Source organism: Dendrobates tinctorius, unplaced genomic scaffold (genome assembly GCF_039654945.1).
Source record: "Dendrobates tinctorius isolate UK_male_01 unplaced genomic scaffold, ASM3965494v1 ptg000167l, whole genome shotgun sequence".
Classification (NCBI taxonomy): Eukaryota; Metazoa; Chordata; class Amphibia; order Anura; family Dendrobatidae; genus Dendrobates; species Dendrobates tinctorius.
This window is the reverse complement of record NW_027361834.1, coordinates 3,513,462-3,530,191: the sequence shown is the minus strand read 5'-3', so window position 1 is coordinate 3,530,191 and position 16,730 is coordinate 3,513,462. Positions and strand designations below refer to the sequence as shown.

The 16,730-nt window shown below is 46.3% G+C and overlaps 1 protein-coding gene across 4 annotated transcripts in view; it reads left to right on the top strand.

Annotated features, from left to right (window-relative positions):
• The first annotated feature begins 343 nt into the window (after positions 1-343).
• DAZL (deleted in azoospermia like) overlaps positions 344-16,730 on the top strand; it is a 178,075-nt gene continuing 161,688 nt past the window's right edge. The window contains exons 1-2 of one of the 4 annotated variants that reach the window (XM_073550734.1): positions 344-543; positions 16,419-16,535. In XM_073550734.1, the coding sequence (XP_073406835.1) occupies positions 541-543; positions 16,419-16,535 (120 nt within the window). In that variant the 5' untranslated portion in view covers positions 344-540. The remainder of the gene's footprint in view (positions 544-16,418; positions 16,536-16,730) is intronic. The other 3 variants (XR_012221256.1, XM_073550733.1, XM_073550732.1) reach the window with 3 other exon arrangements.

Genomic DNA, 16,730 nt, shown 5'->3' with positions numbered 1-16,730 from the left:
TAAGGCCTGTTATTTCCCTGGTGCTCACTACAGACGTGTATCTCCCCGCCTGTGACACGGTGAGCCGCGCTGTGCACAGAGGCCTGCACCGTGCAGGTGAGCCCACACAGTGACACGCTGCGGCCTACACTGCCCTGCAACTAACTACGCGCCACTTTCCTGCGCGCCTTGATACCTATTTCTCACAGATGGACTATTTTACAACAATCACCTCTGGCGCAGGGACACAGAAATAACTGCGCGATCTTATCACATGGCGCATCCCATAGGGGGGGGAGAAGGGTTTCACGCACCAGTAATGGCAGCGCTGCTCACCTTGTATTTCGTTTCAAATGAAGTAAACCGTTCGCAGGCCTCGGCTCCCTGCTTTCCAAGCGTAACTGCCACGTAGTTATGTGCCCCTCCTCCTCCTCCCCCCATGGCTCGAATGCGCTGCTCCGGGGAAGGCTATAAATAGGACACGCCCAACGCCGCGCTCACTAGTTGGCGGCGAGTTCCTGATTTTATTGTTTTTACGTGTTCGTGTTGTGAGTTGACAGGATGGTGAGTATGGCCGCTCGGGGTCCCGTACAATGCCGCCATACGCTTATGTCTGCCGTATTCCTGTCACTTCTGCTGGGCGTCACACACACACTGGCCGCGCCATGCTGTGGCAGGAGCGGTTACATGGGCGGCAGCCAGGCCCCGGCCTTGTGTGTGAGCCGGGGATGTGTCAGGTCCGGTGTCTGCACACTGCTCGCACAGGCAGGTGGTAACTCGGCTACAGGGGCTATACCCGGGGGAATGGCTGATAAGGGAACAGGCGTTATATGAACGAGCAAAACGAACCTGTATGTAGCCAACAGATGCGTCTTCTCGGCAGCACCTCGCCCTGTGTAAACATTGTGCTGCTGAGAACAATGGCAGCCTCTGCAGGCTGAGCGCTTTACCACAGAGCAATGTGTTTCCTTCAGCCTGAATCTGTAAAGGTTTAGGGTCCGCACAGGATGACTGCTCAAACTAAGAACAGGTGTTTGGTGCTTCACAGCGGGGGCCTTAGGCGTGTTTCACACATCAGTTTTTTTGTGTCAGTTAAAATCCGCCAAAATGGCGGAAAGCGGATCTGCTGTTAACTGATGTGAACGGATGCCACCGGACCGGTTTTTTTGACGGATCCGTCAAATGAAGAATTTTAAAGGAACCGCTGCCCGGGGGGGGAGAGAGATTTTTTTCTGTTAGCCAGAAATGATTTCAGGGTTAAATTTCTGCCTGACTTCAATCCTCCGGGCATGCGCACTAGAAAAATGCGGATCATGCAGCACAAAAAAAGTTACATGGTCCGTCCAGGCGTCTCGGCGGATGCAAAAAAATTGACGGAATCGCAAAAAAACGGATCCAACGGATGGCCATCCGTCAAGATCTGCCGGTAATGCAAATCAATGGGGAAAAAAACGGATCCGCAAAAAAAATGGTGGATCCGTTTTTTTGCAAAAACGGCGGATTTTGACTGATGGTCAAAAACGGAAGTGTGAAACAGGCCTTATTTGTATACACCAGTGGTTTCCAAACTCCAGTCCTCGCAGACCCCAACAGTTCATGTTTTCAGGATTTCCATAGTGTTACACATGTGAGAGAATTCCTGATGCCTTGATGATACTTCCATCACCTGTGAAATACTAAGGAAATCCTGAAAAGATGACCTGTTGGGGTCCGCGAGGACTGGAGTTTGGGAAACGCTGGTATACGCCTTCCCACCTGCTTGTTTTCCCTCCATGTCCACCCTCTATATTTGACAGCTCTGGCTTCATGGAGGCAGAGAAGGATGGAGATAGATGGAAAACAAGCAGGTGGGAGGGTGCATATATAAATGTTTGGCCCCACCATGATGCACCGAGCTCCTGTACTTGGATTCCGCAGCCATTCTGTGCTGCCTGTCAGTCTGTGTAAACAGACCCATAGTGAATTATGTAATCTAGGAGTTGTGCAATGCCGCACGATTTATTAGGAAGTAATCTGTGAGTTGTAAAATGCCCCACAATTTATTAGGCAGGACTCCATATTTTATTCTGTGCAGCGGTTCAGTTCTTTAACCTCTTCATGACCTTTGATGTACTTGTACATTGTCGTGTCCCTGCCTTTGACACAGGCCTGCACACTGTTTATTTAATCAGATGTCACTTGCCTCTAAAGGTACTGTCACACTTAGCGATGCACCAGCGATATGACGCAGTCAGGATCGCTGGTGCATCGCTAGTGAGCTGCCACACAGGCAGATCTCACTAGCGACATCGCAGGGGTCGCTACTTACCTGTCACACCAGGCGATCCTGCGTCCTCCCTCCCGGCTCCACACGTCGCTCGTCGTCACAGCAGGAAACTGACGACGAGAAACAGTCCAGGACGTTCTCGCGCAATCAGCGATAAGCAGCGGGGGAACGGGTTGTAGGTAAGTATCACACACAGCGATATCACTAGCAATATCGCTATAACGTCACAAGTTATAGCGATATTGCTAGCGATATCTCAGTGTGACATGCCCTTAACAGTCACCGGTGAATTGGAGCTTCGACTGCAGCTGTTAGATGCCACTGTCAATCTCATAAAGCGGCATTTAACACACGGCCGGCAGTGGTGTGCGTCGTTCCACACAGGAATCTGCTGATGACCCTTGTGCCTGTCGTTATGATGATCTTGTGAATGCTGACCCATGGCTGGCGTTCTTAAGAGATTGTGATTCTTGGTATATATAGCAGAGCAGCTCACTGTATAAGCGCTCGTCTGATCGAAGCTTCAAAGGGGACATATTTGGTATTGCTATGTTCAGAAAAATCTGATCAAAATATAAAATAAACTAATTTTATCAGTAAACGAGAAAACAAAAGCGATTGACAATTACATTTTTTGCCTACCACAACATTGCAAGAAAATACAATACGAAGCGATCAAAACATTGTATCTACCCAAAAAGTTATCAGTAAATGCATTAGCACAGCATGCAAAAAAAATAAGCTTTCACCTAGCCCCATTTCTGAAACATGAAAATGTGACGTGTCTTGGAAAATGGTGACTGGCAAAAAAAAGTGTCTTACAAATTGCCACTAAGTGATGAGTGAGTATACTCGTTGCTCAGGTGACCTCTGAGCATTTTGGCGTGCACGGAGATTTAGTTTCTGTCAATGCAGCTGCATGATTTGTGGCTGCTGGACAGGCTGAATACATGTTGCCTGTTTGTGAGGGAATGCCCATGTGTATTCAGGCTGTCTAGCAGCCAGAAATCATGCAGCTGAGGCGATGAAATCTAAATCTCAGAGCTCGCCTGATCTATACTCGCTCTTCACTAATTGCCACACTTTTTTTTTCACCTCTTATAGGGAACCTGTCACCCCCCCGGGCATTTTTAAGTAAAAGCCACCTTAGGAGCACTATGGCTGCACTCTGTGAAGGTGGCTCTTCTGTTTCTGACCCCTAGTAACGCCGAAGTAATGACTTCTATAACTAGGTCCCCATACCTGCATTGCGACCCATAGGTATGGTGTGTCCCCCTGTATCAGCCGCCTCCCAAGCCGTCGATCATGCGCCTGTCTTGCGTCTGGGCGTCGCCTCCAATCCGTCCACCATGCCCTTGTCTTGCGTCTGTGCGCCGCCTCCCATCCATCCATCATGCCCCTGTGTGCCGCCGGCACCTGCACTGTGATAGCAGTTCTCGGGCATGCGCAGTGCGCGCTGCCTGGGAACTGACATAAGGCCATCAAGCCTGCGTGTTTTGGAGTCCCCTTATCCAGCCCCACAGTATGTTATGAAGTATTCACACTGTGGGGCTGGGTATTGGGGGACTCCAAAACACGCAGGCTTGATGGCCTGATGTCAGTTCCCGGGCAGCGCGCACTGTGCATGCCTGAGAACTGTTGTCACAGCGCAGGTGCCGGCATACAACACAGGAGGAGGCGGCGGCGCATGGGTATGATGGACAGATGGGAGGCGGCGCCCATACGCAAGACAGGCATGATGGACGGATGGGTGGCGGCGCCCAGACACAAGATGGGCATGATGGATGGCTTGGAGGCGGCGCCCAGACGCAAGACGGGCATTATGGACGGCTGGGAGGCGGCTGATACAGGGGGATACACCATACCTACGGGACGCAATACAGGTATGGAGACCTAGTTATAAAAATCAATATTTCGGTGTTACTAGGGGTCAGAAGCAGAAGAGCCACCTTCACAGAGTGCAGCCTTAGTGCTGCTGAAGGTGGCTTTTTTTTACTTAAAAACGCCCTGGGGGTGGGGGGGACAGGTTCCCTTTAAAAAAAAAAATATGTATATATCTAATATACACTCACTGGCCACTTTATTAGGTACACCATGCTAGTAAGGGGTTGGACCCCCTTTTGCCTTCAGAACTGCCTCAATTCTTCGTGGCAGAGATTCAACAAGGTGCTGGAAGCATTCCTCAGAGATTTTGGACCATATTGACATGATGGCATCACACAGTTGGCGCAGATTTGTCGGCTGCACATCCCTGATGCGAATCTCCCGTTCCACCACATCCCAAAGATGCTCTATTGGATTGAGATCTGGTGACTGAGGAGGCCATTTGAGTACAGTAAACTCATTGTCATGTTCAAGAAACCAATCTGAGATGATTCGAGCTTTATGACATGGCGCATTATCCTGCTGAAAGTAGCCATCAGATGTTGGGTACATTGTGGTCATAAAGGGATGGACATGGTCAGCAACAATACTCAGGTAGGCTGTGGCGTTGCAACGATGCTCAATTGGTACCAAGGGGCCCAAAGAGTGCCCAGAAAAAATTCCCCACACCATGACACCACCACCACCAGCCTGAACCGTTGATACAAGGCAGGATGGATCCATGCTTTCATGTTGTTTACGCCAAATTCTGACCCTACCATCCGAATGTCGCAGCAGAAATCGAGACTCATCAGACCAGGCAACGTTTTTCCAATCTTCTACTGTCCAATTTCGATGAGCTTGTGCAAATTGTAGCCTCAGTTTCCTGTTCTTAGCTGAGAGGAGTGGTACCCAGTGTGGTCTTCTGCTGCTGTAGCCCATCTGCCTCAAAGTTCGACGCACTGTGCATTCAGAGATGCTCTTCTGCCTACCTTGGTTGTAACGGGTGGCAATTTGAGTCACTGTTGCCTTTCTATCAGCTCGAACCAGTCTGCCCATTCTCCTCTGACCTGTGGCATCAACATGGCATTTCCGGCCACAGAACTGCCGCTCACTGGATTTTTTTTCTTTTTCGGACCATTCTCTGTAAACCCTAGAGATGGTTGTGCGTGAAAATCCCAGTAGATCAGCAGTTTCTGAAATTCTCAGACCAGCCCTTCTGGCACCAACAATCATGCCACGTTCAAAGGCACTCAAATCACCTTTCTTCCCCATACTGATGCTCGGTTTGAACTGCAGGAGATTGTCTTGACCATGTCTACATGCCTAAATGCACTGAGTTGCCGCCATGTGATTGGCTGATTAGAAATTAAGTCTTAACACACAGTTGGACAGGTGTACCTAATAAAGTGGCCAGTGAGTGTATAAAGCTTATAGTGTGTGTATGTCCGGGATAGGCATCCGCACCATCGCAGCTACAGCCACAAAATTTGGCACAGTCACACGTCTGGACCCCGAGAGCATCCTAAGCTATGTTGTGAGGCGAAATTTTAACCCCACGCGTTCCAGTTCACCAAACAATTTTGCCCCTATCTACATAATGGGGAAAAAGTGTGTGCACGTCAAGCCCCGCCCCTCATTATGATGTCATAATGCCCCTATCTACATACTGGGGAAACTGCGTATCAAACCCCGCCCCTCATGATGTCACAATGGTTGCCATGGCGTCGCTGATGTCGTCATAGGTTGCAAGCCCCGCCGCTCATTATGATGTCATAATGGTTGACTATGGGAGGATATGTATGACGGGTATATGGGCACGGGACTATGGGATGGATGATATGTATGACCGGTATATGGGCACGGGACTATGGGATGGCGGATAAGTATGATTGGTATATGGGCACTCGACTATGGGATGGCGAATATGTATGATGGGTATATGGGACTGGGATGGAGGATGTGTGATGGGTATATGGGCATTCGACTATGGGATGGAGGATATCTATGATGGGTATATGGGCACGGGACTATGGGATGGAGGATGTGTGACGGGTATATGGGCACTGGACTATGGGATGGAGGATATGTATGACGGGTATATGGGCACTGGACTATGGGATGGAGGATATGTATGACGGGTATATGGGCACGGGACTATGGCATGGAGGATATGTATGACCGGTATATGGGCACGGGACTATGGGGTGGCAGATAAGTATGATGGGTATATGGGCACTCGACTATGGGATGGTGAATATGTATGATGGGTATATGGGACTGGGATGGAGGATGTGTGATGGGTATATGGGCACTCGACTATGGGATGGAGGATATCTATGATGGGTATATGGGCACGGGACTATGGGATGGAGGATGTGTGACGGGTATATGGGCACTGGACTATTGAATGGAGGATATGTATGACGGGTATATGGGCACTGGACTATGGGATGGAGGATATGTATGACGGGTATATGGGCACGGGACTATGGCATGGAGGATATGTATGACTGGTATATGGGCACGGGACTATGGGATGGCGGATAAGTATGATGGGTATATGGGCACTCGACTATGGGATGGAGGATATCTATGATGGGTATATGAGCACGGGCCTATGGGATGGAGGATGGGTATATGGGCACGGGACTATGGGATGGAGGATAATTATAATTTGTTATAACTAACCACAGCTGGTTACAATGCCTGGGCAGCGCCGGGCTCTTCAGCTAGTATATATATCTAATATATAAAGCTCAATGTGTGTATGTACGTGTGTGTGTGTATGTCCGGGATAGGCATCCGCACCGTCGCAGCTACAGCCACAGAATTTTGGCACAGTCACACGTCTGGACCCCGAGAGCGTCCTAAGCTATGTTGTGAGGCGAAATTTCAACCCCGCGCGTTCCAATTCACCAAACAATTTTGCCCCTATCTGCATAATGGGGAAAAGTGTGTGTGCGTCAAGCCCCGCCCCTCATGATGTCATAATGCCCCTATCTACATAATGGGGAAACAGTGTGTGCGTATCAAGCCCTGCCCCTCATGATGTCATAATGGTTAACTATGGAATGGAGGATGTGTGATGGGTATATGGGCACTGGACTATGGAATGGAGGATATGTATGACGGGTATATGGGCACGGGACTATGGGATGGAGGATGTGTGATGGGTATATGGGCACTGGACAATGGGATAGAGGATATGTATGACGGGTATATGGGCACATGACTATGGGATGGAGGATGTGTATGATGGGTATATGGGCACGGGACTATGGGATGGAGGATGTGTGATGGGTATATGGGCACTCTACTATGGGATGGAGGATATGTATGATGGGTATATGGGCACGGGCCTATGGGATGTATGATGGGTATATGGGCACGGGCCTATGCAATGGAGGATATGTATGATGGGTGTATGGGCACGGGCCTATGGGATGGAGGATATGTATGATGGGTATATGGGCACGGGCCTATGGGATGGAGGATGTGTGATGGGTATATGGGCACGGGACTATGGGATGACGAATATGTATGATGGGTATATGGGCATGGGACTGTGGGATGACGAATATGTATGATGGGTATATGGGCATGGGACTGTGGGATGGAGAATATGTATGATGGGTATATGGGCATGGGACTGTGGGATGGAGAATATGTATGATGGGTATATGGGCATGGGACTATGGGATGGAGGATATGTATGATGGGTATATGGGCACGGGCCTATGGGATCGTGGATATGTATGATGGGTATATGGGCACGGGACTATGGGATGGAGGATAATTATAATTTGCTATAACCACAGTCGATTACTATGCCCGGACAGCGCCGGGCTCTTCAGCTAGTATATATAACTACTACCCCTAATATCCCACATCATCCCATCAGCCAGAGCCACCGGACTACTACCCCTAATATCCCACATCATCCCGTCAGACTGGGGTCAGAACCAGAGCGCTGAGTGGATTTGTCCTGACTTCCATACCAATGATCCCTTTAATAGAAGCCTGGGGTGAGAATCAGAGCGCTGAAGGATTTACCCTAACTTCCATACCGGAGATCCCTTTGAGAGGCCTGGGGTCAGTACCAAAGTGCAGAGTGGATTTGCCCTCACTTCCGTACCGGGGATCTCTTTAAGAGAGACTGGGATCAGAACTAGAGCACTGAGTGGAATTGCTGTGACTTGCATGCCAATGATCCCTTTAATAGAACCCTGGGGTCAGAATCAGAGCGTTGAGGGATTTGCCCTAACTTCCATACAGGAGATCCCTTTAAGAGAGACTGGGAGTACAACCACTGAGTGGAACAGTCCTAACTTCCATACCAGGGATCCCTTTAAGAAAGGCCTGGGGTCAAAACCAAAGCCCTGGATGGATTTGCTCTGACTTCCATACCAATGATCCTTTTAAGAGGGAAGATGTGCCTACGGGGTAGAGGATGTGTGATGGGGATATTGGCAGGGAGGGGGGGATTCATTTTTGTCATGTGCTCTCTGCTCCTTTCAAGGGGGCAGACAATGTCTGAGAGCTTATGTTCCTGAAGATGCTAGATTTCTCCCACCATGTCAGTGTCTGCTGAGGTGTTAAGTGGGAAAACCTGCTCAATCACAGCTCAGCTACTTTTAACCATCTCTGGTGAAATGAGAAATGCTTAGTGATTGGTTGCAAGGAAAACTTGCTCACAGCAACCAGTCACAGCTCAGCTTCTTTTGAACAGCTCTGGTAAAATGAAAGATGCTTCGTGATTGGTTGGTGATACATACATACATTCACTTTTATATATAGAGATAGCACCCCCTTTTGAAAGTATCACAGCCAGCAAAGAGTCTTTCAATTCTTGTTTGAGGGCTTTTCATCCATTCTTCCTTGAAAAATTCTTCCAATTTTGTGAGATTCCTGGGTCATCTTGCATGCACTACCATTTTGAGGTCTAGCCATATTTTCAATGGTCAGATTAGGGGAGAGTGAGGACCATTGTAATCTCTTCAGCTTGCACCTTTTGAGGTAATCTATTGTGAATTTTGATGAGATATTTATATTATGTATAGTGTCTTATAATACAGTATATACGCGAATATAAGCCGAGATTTTTAGCCCATTTTTTTGGGCTGAAAGTCCCCCTCGGCTTATATTCGAGTCATATACACCAGGGGGTCGGAAGGGGGGGCGGGGGTGTCAGGTCATACTTACCCGCCCTGGCACGGTCTCTGCAGCCCCCAGCTTCTCCGCGATCTCCCTTCAGCAGTCAAATGGTACTGCTCATTACACTTATTAATATCCGCATATTCATGAGTTTAATTATCGGTGCCATGTGACCGCTGAAGGCAGGAAGGGAGATTGCGGAGAAGCTGGGGGCTGCAGAGACCGCGCCAGGACTGGTAAGTATAATGACACTCACCAGTCCAGGGTCCATCGCTGCTTGCTGCTGTCTGGCACCGCATCTGTCAGTGATGTTCAGACAGCGGAGGGCCAGCGATGGATCGGGGGACAGGTGAATATCTCAGGTGCCAGCAGTGACATCGGCACCTGGCCCCCAGCGACGGAGAGGTGAGTGTCATTTTTATATTTTTAAATGCAGCATATTGTTGCATAATCTATGGAGCATCTTATGGGGCAGTAATCTAAGGAGCATCTTATGGGGGCAGCATATGGGGTCATAATCTATGGAGCATCTTATGGGGGCAGCATATGGGGCCTATTCTATGGAACATTATATGGGGCATACTCTATGGAAGATCTTATGTGGCCATAACCTTTATGGAGCAGCATATGGGGCATATTATTCTATGGAGCATCTTATGGGGTTTTTATTAACCTTTGTGCAGCATTATATGGGCTGTATTTTGTATGGAGCATCTTATGGGGCCCATCATGAACTGTATGGAGCATTATATGGGGCTCCAGATTCAATATGGATATTCAAAAACATTTAGGCCATGTGCACACGATGCATTTTTCCTGCGGATCCGTAGCAGATTTTACCGCGCAGAAACGTTGCAGATCCGCAAAGTGATTTACAGTACAATGTAAATCAATGAAAAAAAAACCGCTGTGCAGACGCTGTGGTTTTTTCTGCGCAGTTTTTGTGCTGTACAAAAAATGCAACATGTCACTTTTGTGCGGTTTTCCACCTGCTCCATTCTCCAAATCCGCAGTGGGAAAACCGCACAAAAGCCACTGGAAAACCGCAATAAAAAGGAAGAAATCCGCAGGAAAAATGCAGGTTATTTGACCTGTGGATTTCTTCAAATCTGCGCAGAAAAATCCGCAGGAGGAAAATCTACGTGTGCACTTTAGCCTTAACCTGATGTCTCAATTAATTTTACTTTTACTTGTATCTATTTTTATTTTTCAAATTTACCAGTAGCTGCTGCATTTTCCACCCTAGACCAGAGGTGTATCTAGGCTTTCTGGCACCCGGGGCAAGAATTTGATTCGGCCCCCCCCCCCCCCCCCAAGTACATATGCGACTTGCACACTTGGCCATGTACCCACGGGCTGCTCTCCCTAATGCTCTCAATGTTCAGTAAAAAACTGAGAGAAGCAGGAAGAGAAGCTCGTTGTCACAGGACCATAAGTATGAAAATCGCATATGAGTGAAGTGTCCATGTGATTACACTGGAACCTGCAGAGCTGAATCCTGACATTGCAGCTTCTGAATTCTCACAACGAATGCACTGCACACTTTTAGGATTCTCCTTTGCCGATGTACAGTCAGCACAGCACAAGTATGTGATTTATATACTTCTGGCCACATTCTGACTAGACGTGTCCGGCCTCGCTCCGTTCATTTTCATTGAGTGACGCCACGCATGTCTAGTCAGCATGTGACCGTATGTATATTACCGGCACAAGAGAATCCTAACAGCGTTCAGTGAGCACTGTGAGAATTCAGAAGTCTGCAGTCACATAGAATGACAGCAGACTCATCACCGACCTGAACAACCCCTTTAATGCTCCTAACTTAAATAAAAATAAGAGAATAAGTCAGTGTCACAAATATTATTTACATCCAGGTACCTTATAGATGACGTCGTCTCTGGAGTCGTCCTCCTTCTTTTCTTCTTGTCCAGACCCCATGATGAGTTTTCTCCTCCATCTCGTCTCTGCAGACTTCCATCTTCTCCGGTCTTCTGCAGCAAATCTTCACACGATCCCCTTAAAGATAGAAGTGTCATTATAATGCTCCTAAATAAAAATATCTGCGATATACTGTCTCCTCACACTGTTCCCCTCCCTTCTCATACTTTCTCCTCTAACATCCCACCTGTTCACCATACTGTCTCCTCATATATTTACCCCCTCACTCTCTATACTGCCTGCTCACACATTCCCCTGACTCCCCATACTTTGTCTGCACACATCCCATCACCCTCACTCCCCATATTGTGTCCACATACATTTTTCCCATCGCTACTCATACTGTGTCCACATACATTTACCCGTTCACACCCCTTACTGTCTGCACCCATCCCCCATACTGTTTCCTCATACATGCCCTCATACATACATATTCTTCATTGTGTCCTCAAATCTCCCCATACATTAAATCCCCCATCCCCAATCCGCCACACACATTACGTACCCCATCCCCACTCCAAATCCCCCCACACATTAAATCCCTCATCCCCACTCCAAATCCCTCACACACAATAACCCCCCCATCCCCACTCCAAATACCCCCACACATTAAGTATCCACCATCCCCACTCAATAACCCCCGTCCCTTCTCCCAAATCCCCCCACTCATTAACCCCCATCTCCACTCATTAACCCCCATCTCCACTCATTAACCCCCATCTCCACTCATTAACCCCCATCTCCACTCATTAACCCCCATCTCCACTCATTAACCCCCATCTATTAACCCCCACCTCCACTCATTAACCCCTATCTCCCCTTATTAACCCCTCACACATTAACCCCCATCTCCACATTAACCCCCATCCCCACTCATTAACCCTCTACTCATTAATCCCCCCACTCATTAACCCTCATCCCCACATTAAGCCCCCATCTCCAATCATGAACAACTCCCATCTTCGGTGGTTCTTCAGCTCCACAGAGGAGCACACTTACCACCAGCGTTCGCTCTGGGCGCCGGGGAGTGACGTCAGCAGCGTGATCACATGACCTGATCACGCTGCTGACGTCGCTCTGACCCGGCGCTCTGGTCAGAGCTTTCAAGTACAACAATTGCTGCCTGGGTGCCGGCGCGGCCTCCTTCTCTGCGTCGGCTGTCAGCTTGACAGCCGACACAGAGAACAGCCGACACACAGGACGGGGGGCGGCAGAACGCAGCCGCCGGGGGGAGACACTGCAGACCGCTGCATTAGGCGGCCCGACTGCGCCCCCCTGCTGGCTGCGCCCGGGGCAACTGCCCCGGCTGCCCCCCCCCGGATACGCCCCTGCCCTAGGCTTATACTCGAGTCAATACGTTTTCCCAGTTTTTTGTGGCAAAATTAGGGGGGTCGGCTTATACTCGGGTCGGCTTATACTCGAGTATATACGGTATATAATTTTTATTCTCTTTTGCCTAAAATACAAAGCAAATGTGTCCTCTAACTTTATGCCTTTTAAAGATCATTTCATCTTCAACTTGCCTAGCTGTTCACAATAATGATAATTTTGACCAGGGGTGCCCAAACTTACATGCCCCACTGTATTATACAATGCTGAAAGGGGAATGGCATGCCACTTATCACTATAATGTGGAATTTATAAGTAGTGACCTGATCCTTTGTCCTGTGGCTATCCCTCTGATTCAGTGATTTTGTGCCCTTCTGAGCACTCGTTTACAGTGTACGATGGCAGCTATTAAATGATTTCTGATTGACTATGTTTGCCATTTCCGTGTAATTTAATGGCCTGCATACCAGGGCTGTGGTGTCGGTAAGCCACAGTTGCGACTCCGACTCCTGGATTTTATCAGACTGCGACTCCTTCATAAATGGCCAATTCATAACAACAAATTTACTGTTGTAAAATATTAAACATCGTGTTTATTCAGTTTCTCACCATCATATAAGTAATCAGACCACTTAGAGCAAAAACTACATTTATTAGAATACAATTAGAATATAGCAAATAACTTTTAGAAACTTTTCTAAACTGTAAGTAAATATGCAATAAACACTTTTATGCAGTTAATAAGAAGAAATCTATAAATTTGTCCTCAGAAAAAGTATTGCCTCTGTCAGATCCTCCTTCATGGATGCCCTCAAATCTGATCTAATTATTTTGAGAGCAGAGAACAACCTCTCTACACTAACTTGTGTTGGTGGCAAAGCAGTAACCACTCGGGCAACATCTCTGACAATGTCAGGATACAGAGGAATCGCTTGTTGCACTGTTATTTTTGATGAACGGTCAAATTTCTCAATTTCTTTTAGTGCACATGAAAAATTCTGCTGAAATGTACTGGCTGTGTTCCTTGATGGGGATGACTCTTCTTCTATGCGGGAACGCTTTGCACGGTCCTTGTGATCCAAATATTTTTCGAAATTAAATTCTTCATCAGTTGATGATGAGGGTGAAGATATGGCAGGACGACCAAATTCTTCTTGTTCCTCCTGACTGTTCTGCAACCCTTTCATCCTTACTGCTATTTCAAACAGAGCTTCTTTTCCTTTACTTAGCTGTTGATCATCTAGAAGAATCCGATGCATTGGGTCTACATAAACAGCTGCCAAAAGAATGTTATTTTGTAATAGTAGCTCCTCTCTCCGTTTCATTGATGTAGCAATGCCACTTGCAATTAACCCTCCTCTTTGGGACAGGTGAAACATCAGGTTCTTCCACTCCTTTAAGAAAATACCTGGAGTTAAGTCCACTGCTTGTAATTTTTTAGTCACTGTAAATGGGTGCTCTAGCAATTTTTCCAGCTCAGTCACATGATTCCACTGACTTTCATTTAGCGTCAGTTGAGGGTTAGCCATGTCTACAAGAAAGGTTTTCAGTTCAACCAAGCGCTGAATCATTAAGTAAGTACTGCCCCATCGTGTGGCTTGATCAATAATTGCCCCTTTCCCAGCACGTCTCTTCAAAATTGAGTCAACTTTAGGGGTTCTGGCAACAGTAGCCAATTTTCTCACCTTGCCAATCAGTGCAGCAGCATGTCCTTCTTGCAAACTGTCTCATAGCCAGCTCTAGCGTATGCACAACACAGCGCATGTGATGAATGAAAGAACATATTGACACAGTTTCAACAAGATCATCTAAACTATCATGTTGCTGTTCATCTGAAGCAACTTCAGTTTGCTCCTCAGTTACAATACTGTGTTCCTCTATTTCAAACATTTCTGTGTCTGTGGACCCAGAATGTTCTTCTAGCTGCTGGTCACCATCATTACTCTCATTCATTAGCTTAATAGTACTTATCATATTTGAAGCATTGTCAGTTACGACAGAAAGAACTTGCTCTTTAAGTTCATAGTCTTGCAGAACCTTTTCCACCAAGACCTGGAGAAACTCACTGGTGTGATGAGCTTTGGTGTCTTTTACTGCCAATGTCTTGGTAACTATTTCATTTTTGTCACAAACAAATCGGACATTGATGGCAAAATAGTTCACTCTGTGACGTGTGCAGGCATCCATTTTAAGAAACAGAAAGCGTCCCTTGAGAGTTTTTTTAAGTTCTTCCTTTTGTTTAAAAGCTTCTTCGATTACTAATTTTCTAATACTCTCTCTCTCCAGAGAAACACCAAGCTTGCGGGCCATTTCCCCATTCAGACACACAAAAGCTGGTCGTGAAAATAATTAAATAGGCACACTATCCTTTACAACAAAAGCTCTATGATCTGTTTTTTAAATGTATCTACTGTCATTGTCACAGTAACTTTGTCACTGACAAAATATCTTGCAACTGATGGCTGCAAAGTTCTCTGCTCCTTTGTTTGGCTGGAAGAGCTGGGCACTGGTTCATTGGTTTGGATGCAGTCTTTCTCATCCACTGCTTTCAGTACTTCTGGATGAAAGCGCTGTAAATGTCTCTTTAGATTAGAAGCTCTGGTAGGAGCATTTTTATCTTTGCCTGAATATGCACTCATCTTGGCTTCATAGCATTTGTTTTCGTCTGGATCATTTGTCATACACTGACAGACATAATGTTTTCTATCTTGAGTGATGGTGAAATGTTCAAATACAGCTGATTTAATGTGATGCTTCTTTGACATTCTCAGGTTTTTAATTCTACATTCACAATCCAAATGACAATTGTTTTTCCTAAAAACAATTGTACAAAATTATTGCCAGGTCGTACAACTGATATAGTGGTCAGTAATACTGTTATTATTCCTCATGTACACAGTTAACTGATGTAAAGTTTGTTGAAAGGATAATACTTCTTACAGTCTTCCTCTTCTGAGTAGCAGGCAGCTGTGAGATGCTTGGAAGACATCTAGTATGATCTAGTCTAGAGGAGGAGCTTTACTACTAAGAATTTGCAACACATTTTCACTTTCAGTTTCATACATTGTAAGTAGGGGGGCTGGGACAGCATGAGGTTAACCAAGTATAAGATTAGATAAGGGCAGTGGAGAACAGTGACACACAAGAAGTAAGAAATGTCTCTATCTCCAGCAGAACTGCTTATCACTGTTGTTCATAGTTTGATAGAACATATATATTTGAGTAACATTTATAAAATTCATATGAAAGTTCAATTATGAAATATTAATACATTTTTTTAAAGCTGGAGTCGGTACATTTCTACCGACTCCAACTCCAACCAAAACTAACTCCGACTCCACGACTCCGACTCCACAGCCCTGCTGCATACAGTCCAATCACGTTTTCAATATGCACTGAACGATCAGTAATAAATTGAGCACATATACTGCCATTATTCTCAGCATCACATATCCTGTTTTAATGATTTTTTTCTAAATACTTTTTTTAATCCTTTCACCCGGCAAACAATCATTTTGCTCTTTTATTGGGTGATTAGCAGCTTGTTTACACTGACCAAATATCTGGAAACCAAGTGTTCTTATGAAATTGTTCAGTGATTGGCTAGTGTAAATGCACATGATTGTGCAGAAAACTGCAGCATAGCCCTATTCTCCTGCAGGAACAGGGCTATTCTGCGGTTCCTTGCACAGACAGGTTGCTGGGGGCACCTCTGTGCAGGGAGTAATTAATCGGTGAAGAAACGCAGTTGGGCTGTCACTAAATGAGAATGAGAATAACCCTCATCTAATTCCCATGTATTAGATAGGATAGTGATCATTGGTATATTTATCATTGCAGTAATAGTTTGTGCATACATTTATTTATTTATTTTTTCTATTTTTAGTCTTCATCCGCATGCCAAAGTTCCCCTGAAGAGGATCAGGCAGCAAACCAGGGTTATGTGTTGCCTGAGGGTAAAATAATGCCAAACACAGTTTTTGTTGGAGGAATCGACGTTCGGGTATGTGCTGTAGTTTCTATTTTGCTGATGAGTTTCTACCTTTGATCTATTTATCAAACTGTATTAAATGGATTGGTCACTTTATTTCTGATGTTTATTTCTTATTCCCTGTCCTGATCCTGAGCAGTTGTGTTTTTTTCATGTCTCTTGCTGTTCTCAGGGCTGTGGAGTTTGTAAGCCAAACCTCAGACTCCT